This window comes from Oncorhynchus masou, chromosome 25 (genome assembly GCF_036934945.1).
Source record: "Oncorhynchus masou masou isolate Uvic2021 chromosome 25, UVic_Omas_1.1, whole genome shotgun sequence".
NCBI classification, from domain to species: domain Eukaryota; kingdom Metazoa; phylum Chordata; class Actinopteri; order Salmoniformes; family Salmonidae; genus Oncorhynchus; species Oncorhynchus masou.
In genome coordinates this window covers 47279939-47305241 of record NC_088236.1, presented here as the reverse complement: position 1 = coordinate 47305241, position 25303 = coordinate 47279939, and the positions used below count along the sequence as shown (strand labels likewise).

Below are 25303 nucleotides of genomic sequence, written 5' to 3'. Positions count from 1 at the left end.
AGGTCAACCCCTATTACTTCACAAATTAATCCTGAACAAATGCATGCTCGCCTCAACAAAGGGGATGAATACCTATGCAACAACTATATATTCGTTATTTAATTGTATAAATTTGTAAAAATATATTTGTTAAAACTCAAATGTTCTTTTCAATTTTCACTTTGTGTAGCTCAATGACAGCCACCCAATTAGATATATTTCAATCCCACTTTAATACTTATGATACCAATTGCATGAGCCCTTGCTTTTGCTACTGGCTCCTGATTATAGCCAACAACCACATTACAACAACTATTACACCGTAATAAACATATGAACTTTCCTTACCCAGAATGGTAATGTATGTCATTACTGTATGTCCTCTTTTCCTCAGTTTGAAAACTTTAAATAACCATTTTTATCTCTCTCTCTATCCCCTTCTCCCTTTCCCTCCCTCCCTGTCCCCCCTCCTTCTCTCACCCTCTGTGCAGCCTGTGAGTTGATGAACAGGGGGATCCTGGCGCTGGTCAGCTCTATCGGCTGTATGTCGGCGGGCTCCCTTCAGTCTCTGGCGGACGCGATGCACATCCCGCACCTCTTCATCCAGCGTGCCACTGCCGGGACCCCTCGCTCCAGCTGCCCCCTCATCACCACCCGCACCCGCCAGGATGACTACACCCTCTTCGTGCGCCCGCCCGTCTACCTCAATGACGTCATCCTCCAAGTGGTCAGCGAGTACAGCTGGCAGAAGTTCATCATCTTCTACGACCAGGAATACGGTAAGTCGTCATGGACGGCCGTGTTAGGGGAAGTGGGGCGAAGCAGACTTGGGTTCAAATACTGTTTGAAATCATATCAAATACTAGATCTGGGCTTTAAGGAATTCACCTTTTGCAAAGAAACCAATAGAACAGTCCCAAAAGTGAAAACCACAACCACTCCTGGCAGGCTAAAGCGAACGTTCAAAGATGTAAAATATTTTGAATAGTATGTGAACCCAGGTATGATGGGAAGTGGTGTTCAGAGAGTATGGAGTTGGGAATGGGGGGGGGAGTACTGTAGTTGACGTCCATAGGGAGGCATTCAATGATGTATGAAGATTTGGGTTGGAGATCTGGTAGACTCGCAGCATGTTAGTAATTAGCAAGCTAATGGATAGAGGCCTGAACTCTGCAACCCTGCATTCAGGAGGCCCATAGGTAATGCATGGACATAGTAAATGTTTCCCACCATCTCCATCAACCTTCATTATACTGGATTGTTTGTGTACTGTATGTATGTGAGAGAAAGAGAGAGCGAGCCTTTGTATGTGTTTGTGCATGAGAGAAAGGGTCAGGCAGACAGAGATTATGTTCATCACTGGATGTGTATGGGTGTGTGTGAGTCTGTCCTGTGTCTGGCATTGTCTCCACTCCCCGTGTATGTCCCTATGGATCCCATGTCCCATAATTCACTGCAGCGTGTTAAAAGTATCAGGGATGGCTAAATAAGTGTGGCTCCCAGCAGACCAGCCAATGGAGGCATTTTGGGACTCACTGCCAATTGCACTGTGGTGTAGTGTAGTGCTATAATGAAGCTCTGCGGCTGCCAAGCCCACTCACCATCCTTAAGCCCCAACATGGTTCTGACCAGCAAATCAGAGGATGGGCCTGCCAGGTATTAACCATACTAGTCTCTAAGCCCGAGCTCTTTGAGATGTAACAGTGTTCTCTCATACATCGCTTTGTCTTCTGAAAAACGGCTTTGAGGACAATAGAGTGTGCATGTGTAAATTGAATTGGGTGGCCCGCTTTCCTCTATTTTCAGGTCTAGTGGTGCAGTCGGAAGACTGAAAACTGGGGGAGTTCAGTGTGTCTGTATGCAGGGGGATTCATGAGTTCCCAGAGCTGTCGCTCCTATCAGCCTATCTAGCCTGGGTTACAGTCTGTTACTCCTCTTTTGCCAACTCCTTGTTGAATTATCATGCCAAATAAACGGGATCTGTGGAACAAAAAAAAAGAGATACAATTCCCAGATTTGCATGAACCCGGTGATTGGATGGTAACTGTAGGGGTTATCGAATCAGGAACATTTTCCTCTGTCCTACTGGGCTCAAGACTTACTCTGGTTGGATAGCATATATAGAACATTTCCCAGTAAATGGATTGTATTTGGCTACGACGTTGGCTGCAGATACTGACTCTCATCTGGGGAAAAAGGTGAAATCAACACTGGCTTGTTCCCCTGCTTGTGTATTGAGAACTCTTCATTTCGAGGACACGTAAGCTGATGGTTTCTTATTAAGAACACGCAGGTGAAATCCCAGTTGAATGCCGGAGCCGCTGTGGGGGACACTTCGAGATCCTAGAACCGAGACCATGTGCAGATAACATAGCTACACCGGAGGCGATTAAGTAGGCCCATTGTTATTGATGGTGGGGAAGCAGAGAGGAAGCACAAAGTTTGCATCCCAAATGGCACCCTATTCCCTATACTTTTGACCAGAGTTCTATTGGGCTCCTTATGGCCCCTGGATGAAAGCAGTGCGTAGCTAGAGTCTCTTTTACCACCATAGGAATTCAAAGGATCCTTCCTATTCGTTTAGCATTGAGCCTACTTTTGACCAATCTCTAGCCCCCTTTCCAAAACAGGAATTCCTGTGGATTTTGAAAGTCAGAGCTTCTGCTGTACATGTATCACTCCCGATCGAGTTTGTCCACTACGACTACTGTGTGCTTATATGAACATATTAGCAAGAAAATTTATTGATTTTTAGCCCTCTCTTTATTATTTGGATAATATTTCCATAATTATTTGAATTTATCAAAGATAGCTAGTGTCTGCTCTTTTATATTGTTTATTATGTGTACGGCGGTACATTAAAGTTCATCCCATCCTATAATTGTTGTAAGCATCTCAGTAAATGTTGTTCATCAAAACATCTGGTGACATGTGTAGGGTGCCAGTTTGACAACCCAAACCTATGGATTGTAGAACATTACAAACATGCTAAACATACACAATCTGTTGAAATCAAACGATTTATTACCTTAGTACATTTAAAATCGCAAACATACTTACAGAACATTTAAAATCTCAACATACTTACAATTGAAGACATACATAAAATAACATAAAACAAACGGTCGGATTCTATATATGACTCTTTGGGAAGGGGGCAACGGTTAGTTCCTGGTGAGCAGCCGTGCTCCTCAAGGTAGTAAAATAATAATATATGCCATCTAGCATACACTTTTATCCATGCTTCATCTGGATATGTTAGTGCCACTGAATGAAATTAGAATATGGATGGGAGACTGTTACAGAGGAGTGTAAATGCTTTTTTTTTAAGGCTGGATCATGTTGTTGTATTGTATGTTTTAATTATGTCATGTATTGATTGTTACTGCCTCCTTGGCCAGTTCTCCCTCGAAAAAGAGACTGGGTCTCATTGGGCTTTTCTTGTTTAAATACAGGTTTTTTATAAAATAAAATAAAGTAAATCATAACTCTTACATCCGTGCGTGCATACGTTTTCATGCGGGTGGCCTCAGCGGTAATCGAATCCAAGGCTGTTGGAGTTGCGAGCACCATGCTCTACCAACTGAGCCACACAGAACCGCATTCTCAAGGTGGCTGTGATCCGAGCCTCAAATGTGAGTCTCCATACTTCCTCGTCTTAGTCTTTCATATTTACAGGGAGCCCTTTCTCTTCCAAGGTGATGGGGAGAGATTTATGGTGCGATGTAGCCAGGTTTGTTTTTGAGCTCTTTGTAGTGCAGGTGTGTTGTGAAGCGTAGTAAAAGCATTAGGCACAGAAGAGATGCTGCAGCTGCTCTGGGATTGATGGAGGCAGCTCGAGACCTACACCTCACTCAATCAGCATAAAGGCATATAGCACAGACACACACACAGGCACACACACACGCTTGTGATTTGAGACACACACACACAGGGGGCGGGCGTGAGAGTAGTAAGGCTAATGCAGATAAATCAAGGAATGTAATTGAATTTGGTTTGGCACCATTGGCTATGAATTGTAACAGCTCCCTTGATAAAGAAAGATTAAGATAGTTAGAATAGGGAGACAAGGTTTACTGTTATGGGTGCACAACTCACTTGAAGTTTTTGTATTGTGCGGGGATATGGTTAAGGTAATGACGTGCTATAGGGACTGAATATAATATGTGAGAGGCTGAGACATAAACAGTATCTTGTTACAGTCTGCTGAATATTGATTGATGTAGTGCTACAACCACAGGCCTGACCCAGAGAGTCCAGGGACCACATGTAATCAAGCATCTCAGAGTATGAGTGCTGATCTAGGATCAGGTCACCTCATGTTCATGTGATCTTATTTATTATGTTCTAAAAGGCAAAACTTATCCTAGATCAGCATTCTTACTCTGAGACCTATTATGAATATGGGCCTAGGAATTTGAACTGTCATATTCTACGTAGACTAATAGTGAAGACATTAAACTATGAAATAACACATTTCTGAGGGTGGTAACTAATGAACTTATCTTCTGCAGCAGAGGTAACTCTGGGTCCTCTGAGAGGATGTTATGTCACTTTACACACACACACACACACACACACACACACACACACACACACACACACACACACACACACACACACACACACACACACACACACACACACACACACACACACACACACACACACACACACACACACAATGATCAAATTAGCCAGCACCAATGTTCAGTGGATGAACCACATACTTTTAGCTTTGCCTAGCTAGCTTTCACTCTAGCTTTGACAGCTAGAGTGTATAGACCTAGACTAGCATCCCCTCAGGTCAGCAGGAAGTCTCAATTTATAGGTCCCTGTGTTGCTACGGGGCGGGGCTTGGACTCTACTCACCAGCTTTTGTTTTAATTTCGGGACACATTTTGGGAAACATGGAGGGAGGAATACCCAGAGGTAGAGCTGTGACCTAGACTGTCAAATCTCCTCTCTTCGTGCTAACGATAAAAGAGAGGCTACTGCTGATTGTGAAAACGCCTGTGTTTTCTTACAGATTGAAAGTGCCTCATAGTCCAATCTATTCGCCCATACCAACACATCTGTTTGTTCGTTTCCCCAGGCAGTTTTCCACTGTGGTCTGATACATGTAGGTGTGGGTGACAACATCAACCATGCACACATCAACCCTCATGACTGTAAATGTAACGGTAGTGAAGAACTCACATTAGCAACACAGTTTTCTTCCTCACTGTTTGATCTCTCTCTCTCTCTCTCTCTCTCTCTCTCTCTCTGAGATGCACCTACACAGTCCCGTTGTAAACAGCAGTCTAGCTGCCGACCTTGTGACGTTTGCAGCAACAGGGATCTCTGGGTATTCTTTGATTCATGTGTCCCAAAATGTGTCCCGAAATTAAAACACAAGCTGGTGTGTGGAGTCCAAGACCCCCCCGTTCCCTCTTCCTAGTAAACTCTGTCTTTCAGTCGCTTGTCCCTTCTCTCCCTCCCTTCTCCAGTGCACCACTGGACAATTATCGGCATGCTGCTCTCCCCTCTTCCTCCCCCTTCCCTTCACCCTCCACATGGGTATCCTCTCCAGGCCAACTCTCCCCCTCTGAACTTTAGACCCTGGCAGATGATGTCATCCACAGCTGGATTGTTGAGTCGTCTTGACTGTGCACTATTTCTCTGTCCCTCGGTGTTGGTTGGGAGCTATGGATTACGTTGCTTACACCATCGCATCAGCCCAGCACATAATGAGGTGCAATCAATCCGTTAATTGTTTAATGATGACTGACAATTAAGGCATTGCCATAATTTGTCCACATCGACTACATCGTACGTTAACTACTGTATAGTATGTACAATGGGGTCCGAAATGATTGACACTCTTGATAAAGATGAGGAAAAAATAACCTTATAAAATAATTCATATACTGAGCTATATTGTATGCTCAAAGGATTTTTGAAATTATATTATTTGCCTTTACATATGGACTACCCTCTCCAATTCAAACCACAGCTTATCAATGGGTTTCAAGTCCGGAGACTGAGATGGCCATTGCAAAATGTTGATTTTGTGATTAACCATTTATTTGTGGATTTCTATGTGTTATTGTCTTGCTGACTGATCCACTTGCGGATCCTGACTGAGGTTCCTGGCAGAGGCTGCCAATGTTTTCTCCAACTCGTAAAACATTTTAGAAAAAGGCTCCGTGCTGCTGTCCTCGCAAGGTGAGGTATTGAAATGTATTGAAAAAAGGGTGTACATTTTTCTAACCCATACTTTTTGGAGAAAAAAAATACAGTGGGGAGAACAAGTATTTGATACACTGCCGATTTTGCAGGTTTTCCTACTTACAAAGCATGTAGAGGTCTGTCATTTTTATCATAGGTACACTTTAACTGTGAGAGACGGAATCTAAAACAAAAATCCAGAAAATCACATTGTATGATTTTTAAGTAATTAATTTTAATTTTATTGCATGAGTATTTGATACATCAGAAAAGCAAAACTTAATATTTGGTATGGAAACCTTTGTTTGCAATTACAGAGATCACACATTTCCTGTAGTTCTTGACCAGGTTTGCACACACTGCAGCAGGGATTTTGGCCCACTCCTCCAGACAGACCTTCTCCAGATCCTTCAGGTTTCGGGGCTGTCGCTGGGCAATACGGACTTTCAGCTCCCTCCAAAGAGTTTCTATTGGGTTCAGGTCTGGAGACTGGCTAGGCCACTCCATGACCTTGAGATGCTTCTTACGGAGCCACTCCTTAATTGCCCTGGCTGTGTGATTCGGGTCGTTGTCATGCTGGAAGACCCAGCCACGACCCATTTTCAATGCTCTTACTGAGGGAAGGAGGTTGTTGGCCAAGATCTCGTGAGACAAGGCACCATCCATCCTCCCCCCAATACGGTGCAGTCGTCCTGTCCCCTTTGCAGAAAAGCATCCCAAAGAATGATGTTTCCACCTCTATGCTTCACGGTTGGGATGGTGTACTTGGGGTTGTACTCATCCTTCTTCTTCCTCCAAACACGGCGAGTGGAGATTAGACCAAAAAGCTCTATTTTTGTCTCATCAGACCACATGACCTTCTCCCATCCCTCCTCTGGATCATCCAGATGGTCATTGACAAACTTCAGACGGGCCTGGACATGCGCTGGCTTGAGCAGGGGGACCTTGCGTGCGCTGCAGGATTTTAATCCATGACGGTGTAGTGTGTTACTAATGGTTTTATTTGAGACTGTGGTCCCAGCTCTCTTCAGGTCATTGACCAGGTCCTGCCGTGTAGTTCTGGGTTGATCCCTAACTTTCCTCATGATCATTAATGCCCCACAAGGTGAGATCTCCAGACCGAGGGTGATTGACTGTCATCTTAAACTTCTTCCATTTTCTAGTAATTGCGCCAACAGTTGTTGCCTTCTCGCCAAGCTGCTTGCCTATTGTCCTGTAGCCCATCCCAGCCTTGTGCAGGTCTAGAATTTTATCCCTGATATCCTTACACAGCTCTCTGGTCTTGGCCATTATGGAGAGGTTGGAACCACTCTAACTATGCCACTTTGTTCACTAGCCACTTTAACTATGCCACTTTGTTTACATACTCATCTCATATGTATATACTGTACTCGATACCATCTACTGTATCTTGCCTATGCTGCTCTGTACCATCACTCATTCATATATATTTATGTACAAATTTCTTTATCCCCTTACACTTGTGTATAAGACAGTAGTTTTGGAATTGTTAGCTAGATTACTTGTTGGTTACTACTGCAATGTCGGAACTAGAAGCACAAGCATTTCGCTACACTTGCATTAACATCTGCTAACCATGTGTATGTGACAAATAAATTTTGATTTGATTTGGCTTTAATCTGTTTGATTGAGTGTGTGACAGGTGTCTTTTATACAGCTAACGAGTTCAAACAGGTGCAGTTAATACAGGTAATGAGTGGAGAACAGGAGGGCTTCTTAAAGAAAAACTAACAGGTCTGTGAGAGCCGGAATTCTTACTGGTTGGTTGGTGATGATCAAATACTTATGTCATGCAATAAAATGCAAATTAATTACTTAAAAATAATACAATGTGATTTTCTGGATTTTTGTTTAAGATTCCGTCTCTCACAGTTGAAGTGTACCTATAATAGAAATTACAGACCTCTACATGCTTTGTAAGTAGGAAAACCTGCAGAATTGGCAGTGTATCAAATACTTGTTCTCCCCACTGTATAATACTTGTTGAAAAACATCTCTTTCTCTGAGCAATTGTATTAGTATAAATAATATAAATTCCCATTTTTTTAGCATACAATAAAGCTCAGTATTTGAATCATTTATTTTATGCTCATCTTTATCAAGGGTGTCAACTATATACTGTATATATATATATATACAGTTGAAGTCGGAAGTTTACATATACATTTAAACTCAATTTTTCACAATTCCTGACATTTAATCCTAATAAGAATTCCCTGTTTTAGGTCAATTAGGATCACTACTTTATTGTGAAATGTCAGAATAATAGTAGAGCAAATTATTTATTTCATCTTTTATTTATTTCATCACATTCCCAGTGGGTCAGAAGTTTACATATGCTCAATTAGTATTTGGTAGCATTGCCTTTAAATTGTTTAACTTGGGTCAAACGTTTCGGGGAGCGGGTTTTGGGTAGCGTTCCACAAGCTTCCCACAATACGTTGGGTGAATTTTGGCCCATTCCTCCTGACAGAGCTGGTGTAACCGAGTCAGGTTTGTAGGCCTCCTTGCTCGCACACGCTTTTTCAGTTCTGCCCATAAATTTTCAATGGGATTGAGATCAGGTCTTTGTGATGGCCACTCCAGTACCTTGACTTTGTTGTCCTTAAGCCATTTTGCCACAACTTTGGAAATATGCTTGGGGTCATTGTCCATTTGGAAGACCCATTTGCGACCAAGCTGTAACTGATGTCTTGAGATGTTGCTTCAATATATACACATAATTTTTTCCCTCATGAAGCCATCTATTTTGTTAAGTGCACCAGTCTCTCCTGCAGCAAAGCACCCCCACAACATGATACTGCCACCCCCGTGCTTCATGTTTAGGATGGTGTTCTTCTGCTTGCAAGCCTCACCCTTTTTCTTCCAAACATAACGATGGACATTATGGCCAAACAGTTTTTGTAAGTTTTTGTAAGAAGCATTTCAAGGTCCTGGAGTGGCCTAGCCAGTCTCCAGATCTCAACCCCATAGAAAATCTTTGGGGGGAGTTGAAAGTCCATGTTGCCCAGCAACAGCCCCACAACCTCACTGCTCTAGAGGAGATCTGCATGGAGGAATGGGCCAAAATACCAGCAACAGTGTGTGAAAACCTTGTGAAAACTTACAGAAAACGTCTGACCTCTGCCATTGCCAACAAAGGGTATATAACAAAGTATTGAGATAAACTTTTGTTATTGACCAAATACTTATTTTCCACCATAATTTGCAAATAAATTCATTAAAAATCCTACAATGTGATTTTCTGGATTTTTTTTCTCATTTTGTCTGTCATAGTTGAAGTGTACCTATGATGAAAATAACAGGCCTCGCTCATCTTTTTTAGTGGGAGGACTTGCACAATTGGTGGCTTACTAAATACTTTTTTGCCCCACTGTACTTCTTGTTAATCCAACCACAGTGTCAGATTTCAAAAATACTTTACGGCGAACGCATGCCATGCGATTTTCTGGGGACAACTCCCAGCACAGAAAACATTACAAACAGTATCCAGCCAAGTAGAGAAGTAACAAAAGTCAGAAATAGTGATAAAATTAATCACTTACCTTTGATGACCTTCATATGGTTGCACTCACAAGACTCCCAGTTACCCAATAAATGTTTGTTTTGTTCGATAAAGTCCCTCTTTATGTCCAAAACCCTCAGCTTTGTTTGTGCGTTTAGTTCAGTAATCCATTGGAACAAAGCGCGGTCACAGCAGGCAGACTAAAAATCAAAACAGTACCATAAAAGTTTGTAGAAACATGTCAAACTGTTTATAATCAATCCTCAGGTTGTTTTTGTCATAAATAATCGATCATATTTCAACCGGACAATATCGCCATCAATAGAAAAGGAAAAACAAGAAGGGCGCGCTCCCAGTCACGCGCAGGAAACATCTCTGGAAATGTCCATTGTCGTCTCATTGAAAGTGGTGTTTCTCCCTCATTTTTCAGAGTAAGAGCCTGAAACAATGCGTAAAGACTGGCCATATGTGGTGGAAGCCATAGGGATCATGAACTGGGTCATAAGTCTTTGTATGGTGGATAGGCTTTCAATGGTAAAACAGCCATTTCAAAATAATAGCGTTACCTGGATTGATTTTCCTCAAGTTTTTGCCTGGTATATCAGTTCTGTTATACTCACAGACATTATTGTAACAGTTTTGGAAACTTTAGAGTGTTTTCTATCCAATACTTCCGTGCGTATGCATATCCTAGCTTCTGGGCCTTCTGAGTAACAGGCAGTTTACATGGGTCATCTTATTCATCCAAACTACTCAATACTGCCCCCGGTCCCAGAAAGGTTTTAACACACTGGCAGTGTACAATATCAATTTTTGTTGCCATCACACAACTGAATACTTCAACTGGAACGACACTCTCAGAAATGGTTTCATAAAAAGAATGTGTGAACTTAGAACTAACTATACGGTTATATTTGAAGAAAGATGATTCCGAGATAATTTACTGTAAAGTTCTGAACCCTAATTGGTTTGATGGGTGTCAGCAATTTTAATCTTGTATTATTTTTTTAACTTAACAACATGATTTAGGTATTTGTAAACTACGCCCCCCCCCCCCCCCCCCCCCAATTATACTAATGAGCCTTCGACTCTACATTATGAAGTAGCTGTGCTTTTGTGGGCTAGACCTTGCTGGGCTTGGTTTGGGCTGGCCCATGTTGGGCTAGCCTGTGTTGGGCTGGTGTAGGCTTGGTGCAGGCTTGCCTTTGTTGGGCTGATGTGGGATTGGTGTGGGCTAGCCTGTGTTGGGCTTGTTGTGGGCTATCCCGTGTCAGGCTGGTGTGGGACATGGGGCCAATGTGGCCATTTTTGCTAGGAGATGAGCAGCCAGTCAGCTCTCTGGCTATGATTCATGTTTTATTTACCTCCTCTGTGAGACATCATCCTCATCACTGCAGTGACAAATGTACTACACAGGTCTCACTCCAGCACACTGAAAAATAAATTCTAATGGTCTATGTATTCCCACCTTTTTCTACAAGAGCAAATGTGAAAAAAGTGAATGGATAATACTGTGATTTTATAGTACCGGTATCCAAATACATATTAAGGGGGAACAGTGAAAGCTGATCTCCAATAACCTGTTTTATAGTTTGTGGAAAGATGGTCAGTGAGTTTATTGACATGTCTTTAACTCGACAATAGCGGCTCGGATGTTTTATCTGGCTACTTGTTCACCAAACTGTGACTGACAGGTGTCCGCATAATGAATGTGATGCAAATCCCTCTCCCTTTCTCCATCTCGTCCCCGTTTATCCCCCTCTCCCTCCCCACCTCCCCTGCCCCTATCGCTCTACCCCATCCTCCCTCTCCACCCATCCCTCCCTCTTTTTCCATATAGATATTCGTGGGATCCAGGACTTCCTGGACAAGACGTCTCAGCAAGGCATGGACGTGTCGCTTCAGAAGGTGGAGTCCAACATCAACATGATGATTACCAGCATGTTCCGGACCATGAGGGTGGAGGAGCTCCACCGCTACCGGGACACGCTGCGCCGGGCTGTGCTCTTCATGAGCCCCGCCACTGCCAAAGCCTTCATCACTGAGGTACACATACACACACACACACACACACACACACACACACACACACACACACACACACACACACACACACACACACACACACACACACACACACACACACACACACACACACACACTTAACAGAGTTAGATTCACGCTCAATGCCTGCGCACACACACACACACACTCGCACACATGTACACACACACACACTTAACAGAGTTAGATTCATAACCCCAGCGTGACATGTCTCATGCTATCCAATCGCTTGTTTTTATGTAGCGTAATTGGCTAAAACAGGCGCTCATGTGTATTTGCAAGGCAGAGGATCAAAGATCGGGGTCCAGTGCGGGATCATGACGAAGGAAGCTATACCGTTAAGGAGGCACAACGACGCCTGTTACACATAGGCCCTAAACTTTTCCACACTACTACAACTTACATTTTCTCTTCCACATTCCCACTCATATACATCATGGAGACAATCACTGCTTAAAACACCAGGTCTAATAATTCCTAATATTGCATTATCCCCAAATTAGCTATGTTTACATATGATCAATAAGTGCTAAGAAGCTGCTAATACATGACTAATTGTCAATTGATAAGCACTTAGGAAGCCCAATCCACAGTGTCAAATGGTTCTCTGTGGTGGTTCCCTATTCCCTTTATTCGTACTCGTAAGATATTAGAGATAAAGGCCTAGTGCAGTCAAAAATGGGATATTCCTATGTTTTATTAGGTACACCCATCTAGTACCGAGTCGGACCCACATTTGTCTCCAGGACAGCCTGAATTCTTCAGGGCATGGAAACGTTGCTCAATTGCTATCAAGGGACCTCATGTTTGCCAGGAAAACATTCCCCCATACCATTACACCACCGCCACCAGCCTATACCGATGACACAAGGCAGGATAGGGCGATGGACTAGTGCTACTTACGCCAAATCCTGACTCTACCATCAGCATGATGCATGAGTAGCCGGAATTCATTGAACCAGGCAGTGTTTTTCTGCTCCTCAATTGTCCAGTGTTGGTGATCGCGTGCCCAATAGTCGCTTCTTCTTGTTTTTAGCTGATAGGAGGGGAACGCAGTGTGGTCGTCTGCTGCAATAGCCCATCTGTGACAAGGACTGACGAGTTGTGTGTTACGAGATGCCGTTCTGCACAACACTGTTCAACTGCTCCATTATTTGCTCGCCTGTTAGCTTGCACGGTTCTTGCCATTTTCTTTCGACCTTTCATCAACAAGCTGTTTTTGTCCACAGGACTGCCACTGACTGGATGTTTTTTGTTTGTCGCCCAATCTCGGTAAACCCTAGACGTTGTGCGTGAAAAGCCCAGGAGGCCGGCCTTTTCTGAGATACTGGAACCGGCTCGCCTGGCACCTGCTCGCCTGGCACCGACGATCATACCACGCTCAAAGTTGCTTAGGTCACTCGTTTTGCCCATTTTAACGTTCAATCGAGCTATAAACTGGATGCCTATCTGCCTGCTTTATGTAGCAAGCCACGGCTATGTGACTCACTGTCTGTAGGAGCAAACCATTTTCATGAACGGGGTGGTGTAAACTGGCCACTGTGTGTATACTTCCATGGGATGAGGTTGGAATGATACTGTGAAATTCTGAAAATGATGATAATGCCCTTTAAGTGTAAGAGCTATTTGAAAAGACTGCCTGAAATCAAAACAAATGTTATTTGTCACATGCTTTGTAAAAGGACAAGTGTAGACGAAAGGCCAAATCAAACGAAAGGGTTTTTTGTTTTGACTTGCATGAACGAGCGTGTACATGCTGGAATTAGAATGCCTGGTAGTGAATGAGAGTAAAGAGACGGCGTCATGCGCTTGTAACGGCGTTCTTCGTTTGTCGAAAGAAAGTCGGACCAAAATGCAGCGTGGTGGTTACTCATGTTTTTTAATGAATGAATCGCGGTACATGAAATAACTGATATAAATAAATAACAACAAAACGGAACGTGAAACCCAATTACAGCCTATCTGGTGAAACTACACAGAGACAGGAACAATCACCCACGAAATACACAGTGAAACCCAGGCTACCTAAATACGGTTCCCCATCAGAGACAACAAGAATCACCTGACTCTGATTGAGAACCGCCTCAGGCAGCCAAACCTAAACTAAACACACCCCTAATCAACCACAATCCCAATGCCTACAAAACCCCCAATACGACAACACAATAACATAAACCCATGTCACACCCTGGCCTGACCAACTAATTAACTAAAACACAAAATACTAAGACCAAGGCGTGACAGCGCTTCAAATTAGAAAGCAAGTCTTCCTTGCGTCTACATGAAGCAATGCTGGTAAAGTGAGCAGATACAATTCCAGAAAATTGACTGTTTATGCATTGTTACGTCTGGAATTGTGAATAGTTAAAACGTGTTTGTTTATTTCCAGCACAGGCATATAGATTAGGCAGGATACAGCTGGGGAACTCTAGGAACTCTGTTCAAGAGAGAACACTGTTATGTGGAAAGAATGAGACTAGCTAAACTCTTTAAAAACTGATAGGGTCTATTAGCTACAATTCTCCTCACGTTAGTGAGCCAATATAACAGGAGGCAGGTACGGTGGCTCCCGTAGGACATATAAGGTGAGTCAAAAGGAGCACACAACAATAATTCACAAGGGCTACATAGTGAACATAACGGTTTGTTATGGAATCTCATGTCAATAAAGTTGACATACACTATGCAGTGTATGTTAGTGGGTGCTCTCTACTCTGTCTCTCTGTGTGGTTTCGGCTTAATAGTGAAATGTTTACATACTAGTCCTTTTATAACAATACAGTTGAAGGTAGAAAATTTGAATAAATTCACAGTCAATGAGGAATAACAATAAACAGTCAAAATAACAATGGCTATATACAGTGAGTACCAGTACCGAGCCCATGTGTAGGTGTACGAGATAAATGAGGTAGCTTGGTACATAAAGGTAGGGGTAAAGTGGCTAGGCAACAAGATAGATAATAGACAGTAGCAGCAGAATGTGGTGAGTGTGAAAGTAGGTGTGTGTAAGTGTGTGTGTGGCATCAGTATCCATGTGTATGGATATTGTGTGTGTTTGGGCATATGTAGTGTGTGTGTGTGTGTGTGTATGTGCGCTATCATTCAAAAGTTTGGGGTCACTTAGAAATGTCCTTGTTTTTGAAAGAAAAGCAAAAAAAAATTGTCCATTAAAATAACATCAAATTGATCCGAAATAAAGTGTAGACATTGTTAATGTTGTAAATGACTGTTGTAGCTGGAAAAGGCCGATTTTCTAAACAAAATAACTTTCTTCTGAAACTCGTCAGTCTATTTTTGTTCTGAGAAACGAAGACTATTCCATTTGAGAAATTGCCAAGAAACTGAAGCTCTCGTACAACGCTGTGTACTACTCCCTTCTCAGAACAGTGCAAACGGTCTCTAACATACTGAGTTAGTAGGGCTATTAACGCACAGTGAGACCAAATGCTGCTTGGGTAACCAGGGAAGTGTCACCAATGGGTGCAATCGGAAAGTATTCAGACCCGTTTTTGTTACGTTACCGCCTTATTCTAAAATTAAATTAATTGTTTTCCTCATCAATCTACACACAATACCCCATAATAACAAAGTGAAAATAGGTTATTAAAATATTTAAGTGTTCAGACCCTTTGCTATGAGACTCGAAATTGACCTCAGGCGCATCCTGTTTCCATTGATCATCCTTGATGTTTCTTCAACTTGGTTGGAGTCCACCTATGGTAAATTCAATTGATTGGACATGATTTGGAAAGGCACACACCTGTCTATATATGGTCCTACAGTTGACAGTGCATGTCAGAGCAAGAACCAAGGCATGAGGTCAAAGGAATTGTCCTTTGAGCTCCGAAACAGAATTGTGTCGAGGCACAGACCTGGGGAAGGGTACCGAAATTTCTGCAGCCATAATTCGGACATGAACCCGACCGAACATCTCTGGAGAGACCTGAAAATAGCTCTGCAGCGACGCTCCCCGTCCAACACGAGCTTGAGGGGATCTGCAGTGAAGAATCTCAGAAACTCCCCAAATACAGGTGTCGTGTTGTTGGCTATGCCGGATTAAGTGATATGACATGCTATTCTATAAAAATGTATCCGTAATTAATATTACCCGATTAAGCTAATCATGTAAATGTAACTAACTAGAGAGTCGGGGCACCACAAAATAATATTTATAGAGCTGTTATCTTCCGAATACACCTAGTAATATTTTATATCAATAGCAGTCAATATTAATCCTCACCTTAATTCAGTCTCATCTGAAAGTTTTAAATTATTCACGAACCCTGGCTAACAAGTTGAATCAGCAATACAAAATTGGGTTTAATTATTTATTTACTAAATACCTAACTAATCACACAGAATTACATATACACATAATTAATCATAACTTGATTCCAAATTATGTCATAAAGGAAAACGTCCCTAGCGGGCGAAACAGATATGACAGCTGGTTACACCAAAGAAAAGGGGCTTGGTTTGAGTGGAAGAGTGGGAAGACTGAGGAACAAAGGGAAAAAGCTGTGCTATCATAAATACAGTATGTTATGCATTCTAAATTACCGCCCATTTGGAAAAGGAAAATGCAATAAATATTTACTTTGAGCTGCGCTTCGGTAGGTTGGTGGTAGATGGAAGGCCGTGTTGCCAAACCGAGTCCTTTGTCCTTTGAAGAATGTCTCTGGTGGTCAATTGGATACGTTGTAGTAACGTCGTGTGTGGTAGACGGGATACTCTGTCTGTTCCATCCTAACCTGCGTTTGCAGCTGCTGTTGCTAACTCAATGGCTAGGAGGTATCACTTCTATAGTGAATAAGAGTTCAAAGTTCATACCATTCGTAACCAAGCTCACGCTGATGTTGGCTTTGTTCTGAACCATTCTGACATCAGACCGTCGTCCTCACATCCTTTCGGAACAGGAGGTTATATTCTCGTCAAGGCTTTATATAGGAAGGGAGAGGAGGGCGTGTTTGAAAAGTTTTATGGCCCATGTCCCTTCACAGGGGCGGGCCACTGATTGAGCAGAGCCCTAACCTTATAAAAACCCAATTCTCACATTTTAGAAGCTAAAATCACATTTCATCCCATCACAAATAATTTCATATTCAAACATTTAAATTGAACAACAGTTCCATGTGAATCCGATAACTCTGATGTGTAGACTTTCCATTGTAGAGTTTATGTCATCTTATAATTGATCAAATCAAATTTAAATCAAATCAAATTTTATTTGTCACATACACATGGTTAGCAGATGTTAATGCGAGTGTAGCGAAAAGTTCATACCATTCATAACCAAGCTCATGCAAGCTCACGCTGATGAGAATGTCTCAGATGACAAACAAACTGATATCATATTCATTAAGTACCAACGCATATGATCAATTGGTTGGATTACCAGAATATAGTTAATTTCCCCCCAACTTCTGATGTTCCCAGAATCTCTATGTTAACCAAGGTGTTTGCAAATGTAACATCAGTAGGGTAGAGAGAGGAAAAAGGGGGGGGTATTTATGACTGTCATAAATCTACCCCCAGGCCAACGTCATGACACAGGTGTGCCAAGCTTGTAGCGTCATACTCAAGAAGATTGTAATCACTGCCAAAGGTTCTTCAACAAAGTACTGAGTAAAGTGTCTGAATACTTATGTAAATGTGATATATATATGTGTATTTTTTTCCATTCATTTGCACCTGTTTTTGCTTTGTCATTATGGGGTATTGTGTGTAGATTGAAGAGGGGAAAAAAAACAATTTAATCCGTTTTAGAATAAGGCTGTAACGTAACAAAATGTGGAAAAGTCAAGGGGTCTGAATACTTTCCGAATGCCCTGTATATGACAGTGGGAAGATACCTTTAAGGTTGAGTAAGTTAGAATTTTGTCTACAAATGTACCCAGATTTGTATTGTAATGTAAATAGTTTAATGCCATAATAGAGTTATTTTGTTAGAGACTTCTCCCTATTAGCTGAAATCTTTTTTGTTGTAGTGCTAGCTGTTTTGTTCGAACAGATTCTCAAGTCATGGGGATTTGTCGCTCAATGAAGATGCATTTTCCTGGGCAGGCCTGCTCTCTCCTTGGCTAAAGCCAGCGTCAGAAACATGTTAACAAACGTTTGTGTTATGAAACAAAATAAATACTGCACTCTGACCCACAAAACATATTTTTTGTTAGATGAAGCAAGGAAAGTGAACTTCAAAATGTGATGTTGTATTATTGGAATTTGCAGCTGTTGTTTGTACAGTAAGTAATGAATCTGCTAGCTTCTGACGTGACTTACTGCATCTTTAATTAAAGCAGTTGATGCAGTTACTAAAACAGCTGTACCGTTTGATTGGTAGAAGAAGTGTATGTTCTGGTTTCTGATTTGAATAGCAGAGAAGTAGGGGACGATATACCTAACCTTTTGTATAGATTGTTTGGGGAAGTGGTCAAAGTAGCTGATTTGTAAAAAATAAAATATAATATATATATATATATATATATAAAAAATAATAATCTTATTATATTTATAGTGTGGATGCTGTTGGAAGCCCCATGAATAATACGGAATTCAAACCAGAAGGGGGTTACTGGTTTGTTAATCCCACGTGAGATTATGACCTCACTGAAAACATTCAGATTCCGATTGGAGCAGTAGAGAAGAGGAGTGGAGAGCAGGATTGGATACCAGTGGACTACACAGGTTGCATAGGGTGTGGTAATAACGGGTCAGGATATGGCCTGCGGTCTGCTTACGAGCTTCATAAGACTTCATAAGATTTCAAGACTTCCACCACAGGGAGCACTTGACATTTCCATGGCTGGAGACTCAGAAAGCCGGAACTTAAGAGACGGCTCGTGCCTTTGAAAAGTATTCACATCCCTTGACATTTTCCACATTTTGTTAAGTTAAAGCCTTATTCTAAAATGGATTAAATACATAAAAAACATCCCCTCAATCTACACACAGCATCCCATTATGACAAAGCGAAAACTGTCTTCTAGACATTTCTGCAAAAACAAAAATACTGAAATACCTTATTTCCGACTCTTTGCTATGATACTCGAAATTGAGCTCAGGTGCATCCTGTTTCCATTGATCATTCTTGAGATGTTTCTACAACTTGAATGGAGTCCACCTGTGGTAAATTAAAATTATTTGACATTATTTAGAAAGGCACACACCTGTCTAGGTCCCACAGTTGACATTGCGTGTCAGAGAAAAAACCAAGCCATGAGGTTGAAAGAATTGTCCTCAGAGCTCCGAGACAGGATTGTGTCTAGGCACAGATCTGGGGAAGGGTACAGAAAAATGTATGCAGCACTGAATGTCCCCAACAACACAGTGGCATTCATCATTCTTAAATGGAAAAAGTTTCAAACCACAAAGACTCTTCCTAGAACTGGCCGCCAAGCCAAAATGAGCAATCGTTGGAGAAGGGCCTTGGTCAGGGAGGTGACCAAGAACTCAATGGTCACTCTGACAGAGCCTGAGGGTTCCTCTGTGGAGATGGGAGAACCTTGCAGAAGGACAACCATCTCTGCAGCTGTCCACCAATCAGGCCTTTATGGTAGGGTGGCAAAACAGAAGCCACTCCTCAGTAAAAGGCACATGACAGCCCACTTAGAACTTCCCAAAAAGGCACCAAAATACTCTCAGACCATGAGAAACAAGATTCTCTGGTCTGATGAAACCAAGATTGAAGTCTTTGGCCTGAATGCCAAGCTTCACATCTGGAGGAAATCTGGCACGATCCCTACAGTGAAGTTTGATTTAATCCATTTTAGAATAAGGCTGTAACGTAACAAAATGTGGAAAAAGTCACGGGGTCTGAATACTTTCCGAATGGACTGTATATGGGACCAAGGTTGAATTTATAAAACTGAAATAAATTACCTCTGAAAGGATGTTCTGTTCTACGGTTAGATAGTGTAAAATGGATACCGATTTGGGGATAAAATTGATGACAAGATTTCTCTAGCTTGGAGAGGATGCCCGAGTATGTTTTAACTTAATCAAGTTTATTTGTGAAGTCATTCGTCACAGGAGGGCCTCGTGAAATGTATTAGGCTCTTCTGCCAGATGGGAACTGATTGTAGCAAGGGCTGCTACGGCACACTACCCCTCGCTTCCTGTGTGTGTGTGTGTGTGTGTGTGTGTGTGTGTGTGTGTGTGTGTGTGTGTGTGTGCGTGTATTTGTGTGTGTGTGTGCCTGCATACGTGTGTATAGCAGTGTGTGTACATGTGTGTGTATGCGTGTACAGTATGTGTGTAGTTTGTAGTGTGTAGTGTGAATTGTGTGTGTGTGTGCATGCGTGTGTGTTTTGCTCTAACACAGCAGGAAGGACTGTTAAACATCTGTTAGCTCCACACGTTGGCGTGGGCTTGTTTTTCAACCTAAGCAGTGCTCCGCTCTCCAAACACACTTTGTAGACAAACACACATTCAACCCTGCATTATTTAATCCTTTGGTTAGCTCTGTTTGGTTGGCTTTATGGCCAAGACATGGACCAGTATCTACAAATGACTAGACTACTTGCTCTCCTCCTCCATCGTATCTGCATTGTGGAATAGGATTGCTACATAGGAATCCACTTACACTAAGAACATATTTTAAGAACATAGAGTGCCCTTCAGAAAGTTTTCACACCCTTGACTTTTTCCACATTTTGTTCTGTTCCAGCCTGAATTTAAAATGGATTATTTTGAGATCAGTGGCGGTCAGTGCCGTTTCAGATGAGGGAGTATGATTTGTTTTCCCATGATCATGGCCTTACTTCTATTACAGCCTTTTGGATGACTATCATTCATATTTCGTTCACCCAGTTAAATGTAACAGCGATAGGTTTAGGCTACTACATGATACTCAAATTTGACCTACAGTGTACCCATCATGAGGTTGCTACAACTTAGCCTCTGAATGAAAGTTTACAACGTAGATGCACACAGGTCGAGAGACAAATTTGATGTGACAGACTGTCACACCCTGACCATAGTTTGCTTTGTATGTGTCTATGTTAGTTGCTTGTATCAGCACAGTTCTCATTATAGCTTCACGGTCGTTATTCATGTATTGTTTTGTATAGTTTGTATTCAGTGTTCAGTGCTTTCTTTAATCATGAACACATACCACTCTGCATTTTGGTCCGTTCTTTACAACGATCGTGACACAGACAGTGACACATGGACAGACAGTGACATTCAATAACCGCCTTGCACACTCTTGCCTGCATCTAGAGTAGCTGATTTTGAGTGTAATCATTAGTACAACAGTTGCTAATGAGAGTTTCTATTGGACAAGTGCAGGTATGTTTATGTGGTGTATTGAGAAATATGTGATGTGTTAATGAGTTTAGATTTAAAATGGTTGCAAATAGCCAATGGAATTTGTATGCAGGGGTTGTTATTTGAATTAACAAAAGACAATGGGGTTTCCATTCTAGCAACTGTACATATCTCCCGAGCATATTACATAATTTATTCAGCATCATACAATATATATATATATATATTTTTTTCTTTCCATGTGTCACTGTCTGTCACATCAAATTTGTCTCTCGACCTGTGTGCATCTACGTTGTAAACTTTCATTCATAGGCTAAGTTGTAGCAACCTCATGATGGGTATACTGTAGGTCAAATTTGAGTATCATGTAGTAGCCTAAACGAGAGCAAAGGGCGGTTAAAGTTCAATGATGTATTGGAGAATTTGGCTGAAGACACTGTAGAGAGTAGTTGACTGTAATGTGTTAAGTAGAACATTAAATACATTTGTTCGGTTTATTATAAGTACGCTTCTGAGTCTACAGTAAAAGAACCCAGTGTCTTAGGATGCAACAACTGGCAACAAGGATAACGGAATTCTGAGGCAAAATCCTCAGACTACTAATGACCAACCGAGTGAACGAGCTAAAAAGTTAGCTAGTACTAGTAAAGGAGCTGGTCAGCTGGGAGGTAAAGGCATGTGGGCTAATGAGATCCATGGCCCTTTTCAGTAGTGAGACCCGGTTTGTGTTTCCAGGAGGCTAACAAGAGCTACAGCACATATAAGGAGCGATTTTTGTCGTTTTTGAAAGCCAACGAGATAGCTGGCGACCAAAGAAGAGCGGTGTTTGCATCAGTCATGGATTCAAATACGCTTAAAGATGCTGAAAGATTTGGCAGCGCCGAAGAAGCCGGAAGAGGCTAGCTTCCTGAAAGACTTTTATGCACCAAAACAGAAAGTGTTGAGCAAGAAGTATGTTTTTCAGAACAGTAGGCAGGAGAGACGTTAGCTGAGTATATAGCATCGCTAAAGGGACTGGCGGCTACATGTGAGTGGGGCTGTACCAGAGGAGCAGCTGAGGGACCAGCTAGTTTATGGAGTTACCAGTTAGGAGCTGCGGGGCAAGATGCTAAGCGCGGCATATGGGGAGAATTTAACATGGGAAAATGTATTGGACATTGTCAACAACTTCGAGTGCACAGTCCAGAGTATGCAGAAATTCCAGCAGACACCGGTTCAGTTCAGAACCGATCAGTTGACCACAAAACGGGAGGGACATCAATCCGGATCTTCCAGGGAGAAACAGTGGATGTCAGACCAGAGGGGGGAGACGTCAAAGCCCTGTATTCTCTGTTTGGTGACAGGATAGACCTGCCACTACAAGGAGTTCCAAGGCAGAGCGTACCAGAAGACTGGACATCTTGAAAGGGCTTGCAGGGGGAGAGTGTCTGCGGGTAACAGCGAGTTTTCCAAGCAACGCTCTCAAACAGCACACTCTAATCCAGTGACGGGGCCACTCTACTTGACAACAGATCAAGTTGAGGAGGCCGAACTGATATTGCCTGCAGGCTCCAGCACAGTCAGAAATCACCAGTCAGAAAAGGACTTGGGACTTTTTACTGATTTTGAGTGTGTGAAACTGTACGTGGTCATGGTGAGATGAAACGGGGGAAAATATATAGATGGAGGTAGATACTGGGCCTGTCATGTCTATTCTCTGAGAAGCTGTACAACAGCAGATTTAATAAGCATAAACTGCAACCATGTGATGTTGTTTTGAGAACTTACTCTGCTCAGCCAATTCAGTTAATGGTACAGCTGGAGGTTAAAGTGAAATGTGGTCATCAGCTGTTACCACTACCTCTAGTGTCAAAAAGGGAAGGGTCCTACGCTAATGGGGAGAAACTGGATTTAGCACCTCAAATTAGATTGGTGAAGAGTGAACCATGTGTCAGACCCAGTTGCGCAGCTGTGCGATAAATATGCTGAGGTGTGATGAACTGGGTGTGGTAAAGGAGTTATAGCCAAAATTCAAGTTTCAGAGAAAGCTGTTCCAAAGGTTTGTAAGGCTAGACCTGTGCCTCATGCACTCAGATAGACAGTAAACAAACAGCTTACAGAGCTAGAAAAACAATGTGTGATCACACCCATAGAATAGTGAATGGGCAGCACCTACAGTTTGCATTCCAAAGACAAACGGGGGGTGTCAGAATATGTCATGATTACAAGGTGACTGTAAATGCATGAGTGGATGTGGACCACTACCCCTTACCAAAGACCCAGGACTTGTTTGCTACTCTAGCAAAACAGTTCACAGAGTTATACCTTACACAAGGCCTAGCAGCAAGTGGAGGAAGATCAAGAGTCAAAGCATTTTCTGACTATAAATACGTTGAAGGGTTTATACCAGATGAATAGACTGCCTTATGGAGTATTAAGTGCTCCCACTATATTCCAATGTATTATGGACCAGGTCTTACAGGGTTTACCTGGGGTTGTGTGCTTTCTGGATGACATTCTTATCACAGGTAAATCGACAGGGACCACTTACAGAACGTAGAAGCTCAGAGCCTGTCTGGCTTTACTTACCTACAGGTGAAGTCGGAAGTTTTCAGGTTGGAGTCATTAAAACTAGTTTTTCAACCACTTCACACATTTCTTTTTAGCAAACTATAGTTTTGGCAAGTCGGTTAGGACATCTACTTTGTGCATGACAAGTTATTTTCCCAACAATTGTTTACAGACAGAATTTAACGTATAATGCACTGTATCACAATTCCAGGTGGTCAGAAGTTTACACACACTAACTTGACTGTGCCTTTAAACAGCTCACAACTTTCCTGAAATTATGTCATGGCATTATACGCTTCTGATAGGCTAATTGACATCATTTGAGTCAATTGGAGGTGTACCTGTGGATGTATTTCAAGGCCTACCTTCAAACTCACTGCCTCTTTGCTTGACATCATGGGAAAATCAAAAGAAATCAGCCAAGTCCTGAGAAAAGAATTGTAGACCTCCACAAGTGTGGTTCATCCTTGGGAGCAATTTCCAAATGCCTGAAGGTACCACGTTCATCTGTACAAACAATAGTACGCAAGTATAAACACCATGGGGAGCACGTAGCCGCCATAACGCTGAGCTAGACTGAAACACCTGCATTTTGGAGCTGCCTTACTCAAGAAAGCAAACTTTTATTAACTCAATGATATTTTTTATTTTTTTACATTGTTTGAAAACTGATATGTGACACGTATTAATGCCAAAATAACATGCAAAACAGGCTAAATAAAATAAGGGGCATTTAGCTAAACAGGTGGGTCTCTGGCTCTGCCCCACCTGCCCTGAATGACGGGTCACCATTGGGAATGGATGACTAGATTATTGTCCTGATGTGGCCTGATCTTAACTGCATTGAGGAATAACTTGGATGTCTACATGAGAATCCACCTGTGGAATGGAGGTCATCATGAACTTGCATCTCCAAGGGGATGTTGCATCTGTTTATGCTCTATCAATGTGAAGTGCTTGTGACAATGTATATGATAAGATGCTCGTTAGAAAAGGGTCCCGGAAAGATAGCAGTAAGTATAACGGAGTTCTGAATCCTTATTCTCGCTTGCTCTCATGTACTCCTTTGATATCTAGAGAATATGAATTTTGCCATTTGATGTCCTTACCTTGAAATATTCAAATGATCTCAGCATGAGAGTTTCTCATATCCAAAGTGAAATCCTAAAATTACATGCCCTCTTCGTTCCAGAGTAACCTGCAAAATTGTCAGGATTTCCTCAAAAGAGGAAAGGTGAAGATGCGCTTTGATGTAGAAATATGATGGACGTAGTGGAGATATGGTTAACCAAGAGATGCAGAATTAGCTAAAATGAACAAAATGTTTTTTTTAGAGGACTAGTTACTAGTTTCCCTGGTTTGTTGACATGGGGTACTGTATGTGTAAAAGGGCCCTATGCCCTATGTAGTGAACTAATAGGACAGGCAAATTCTAATTTGAAAGTTCAACTGCTGATTTTCTTTCTTCCCCTCTAATCAGGGACTGATTTTGACCTGATACATAAGGTGGGTGCAGTTAATAATCAGTTAGAACAGAAAACCAGAAGTACTAGGCTCGCATTGGAATACCCCTGGTACAGTATAGGGAACAGAACAGGATGCCATTTGGGACACAGGAATGTTCTATAACTGTCACGTTCTGACCTTAGTTCCTTTGTTTTGTCTTTGTTTTAGTATGGTCAGCGCGTGAGTTGGGGTGGGCAGTCT

At 42.0% G+C, this 25303-nt stretch overlaps 1 protein-coding gene across 1 annotated transcript in view; it reads left to right on the top strand.

Moving 5' to 3' along the window:
* LOC135514414 (glutamate receptor ionotropic, delta-2-like) overlaps window positions 1–25303 on the top strand; it is a 557726-nt gene that overhangs the window by 319248 nt on the left and 213175 nt on the right. Inside the window, exons 3-4 of the mRNA XM_064937891.1 lie at window positions 471–758; window positions 11556–11761. Coding sequence (XP_064793963.1) covers window positions 471–758; window positions 11556–11761 — 494 coding nt within the window. The remainder of the gene's footprint in view (window positions 1–470; window positions 759–11555; window positions 11762–25303) is intronic.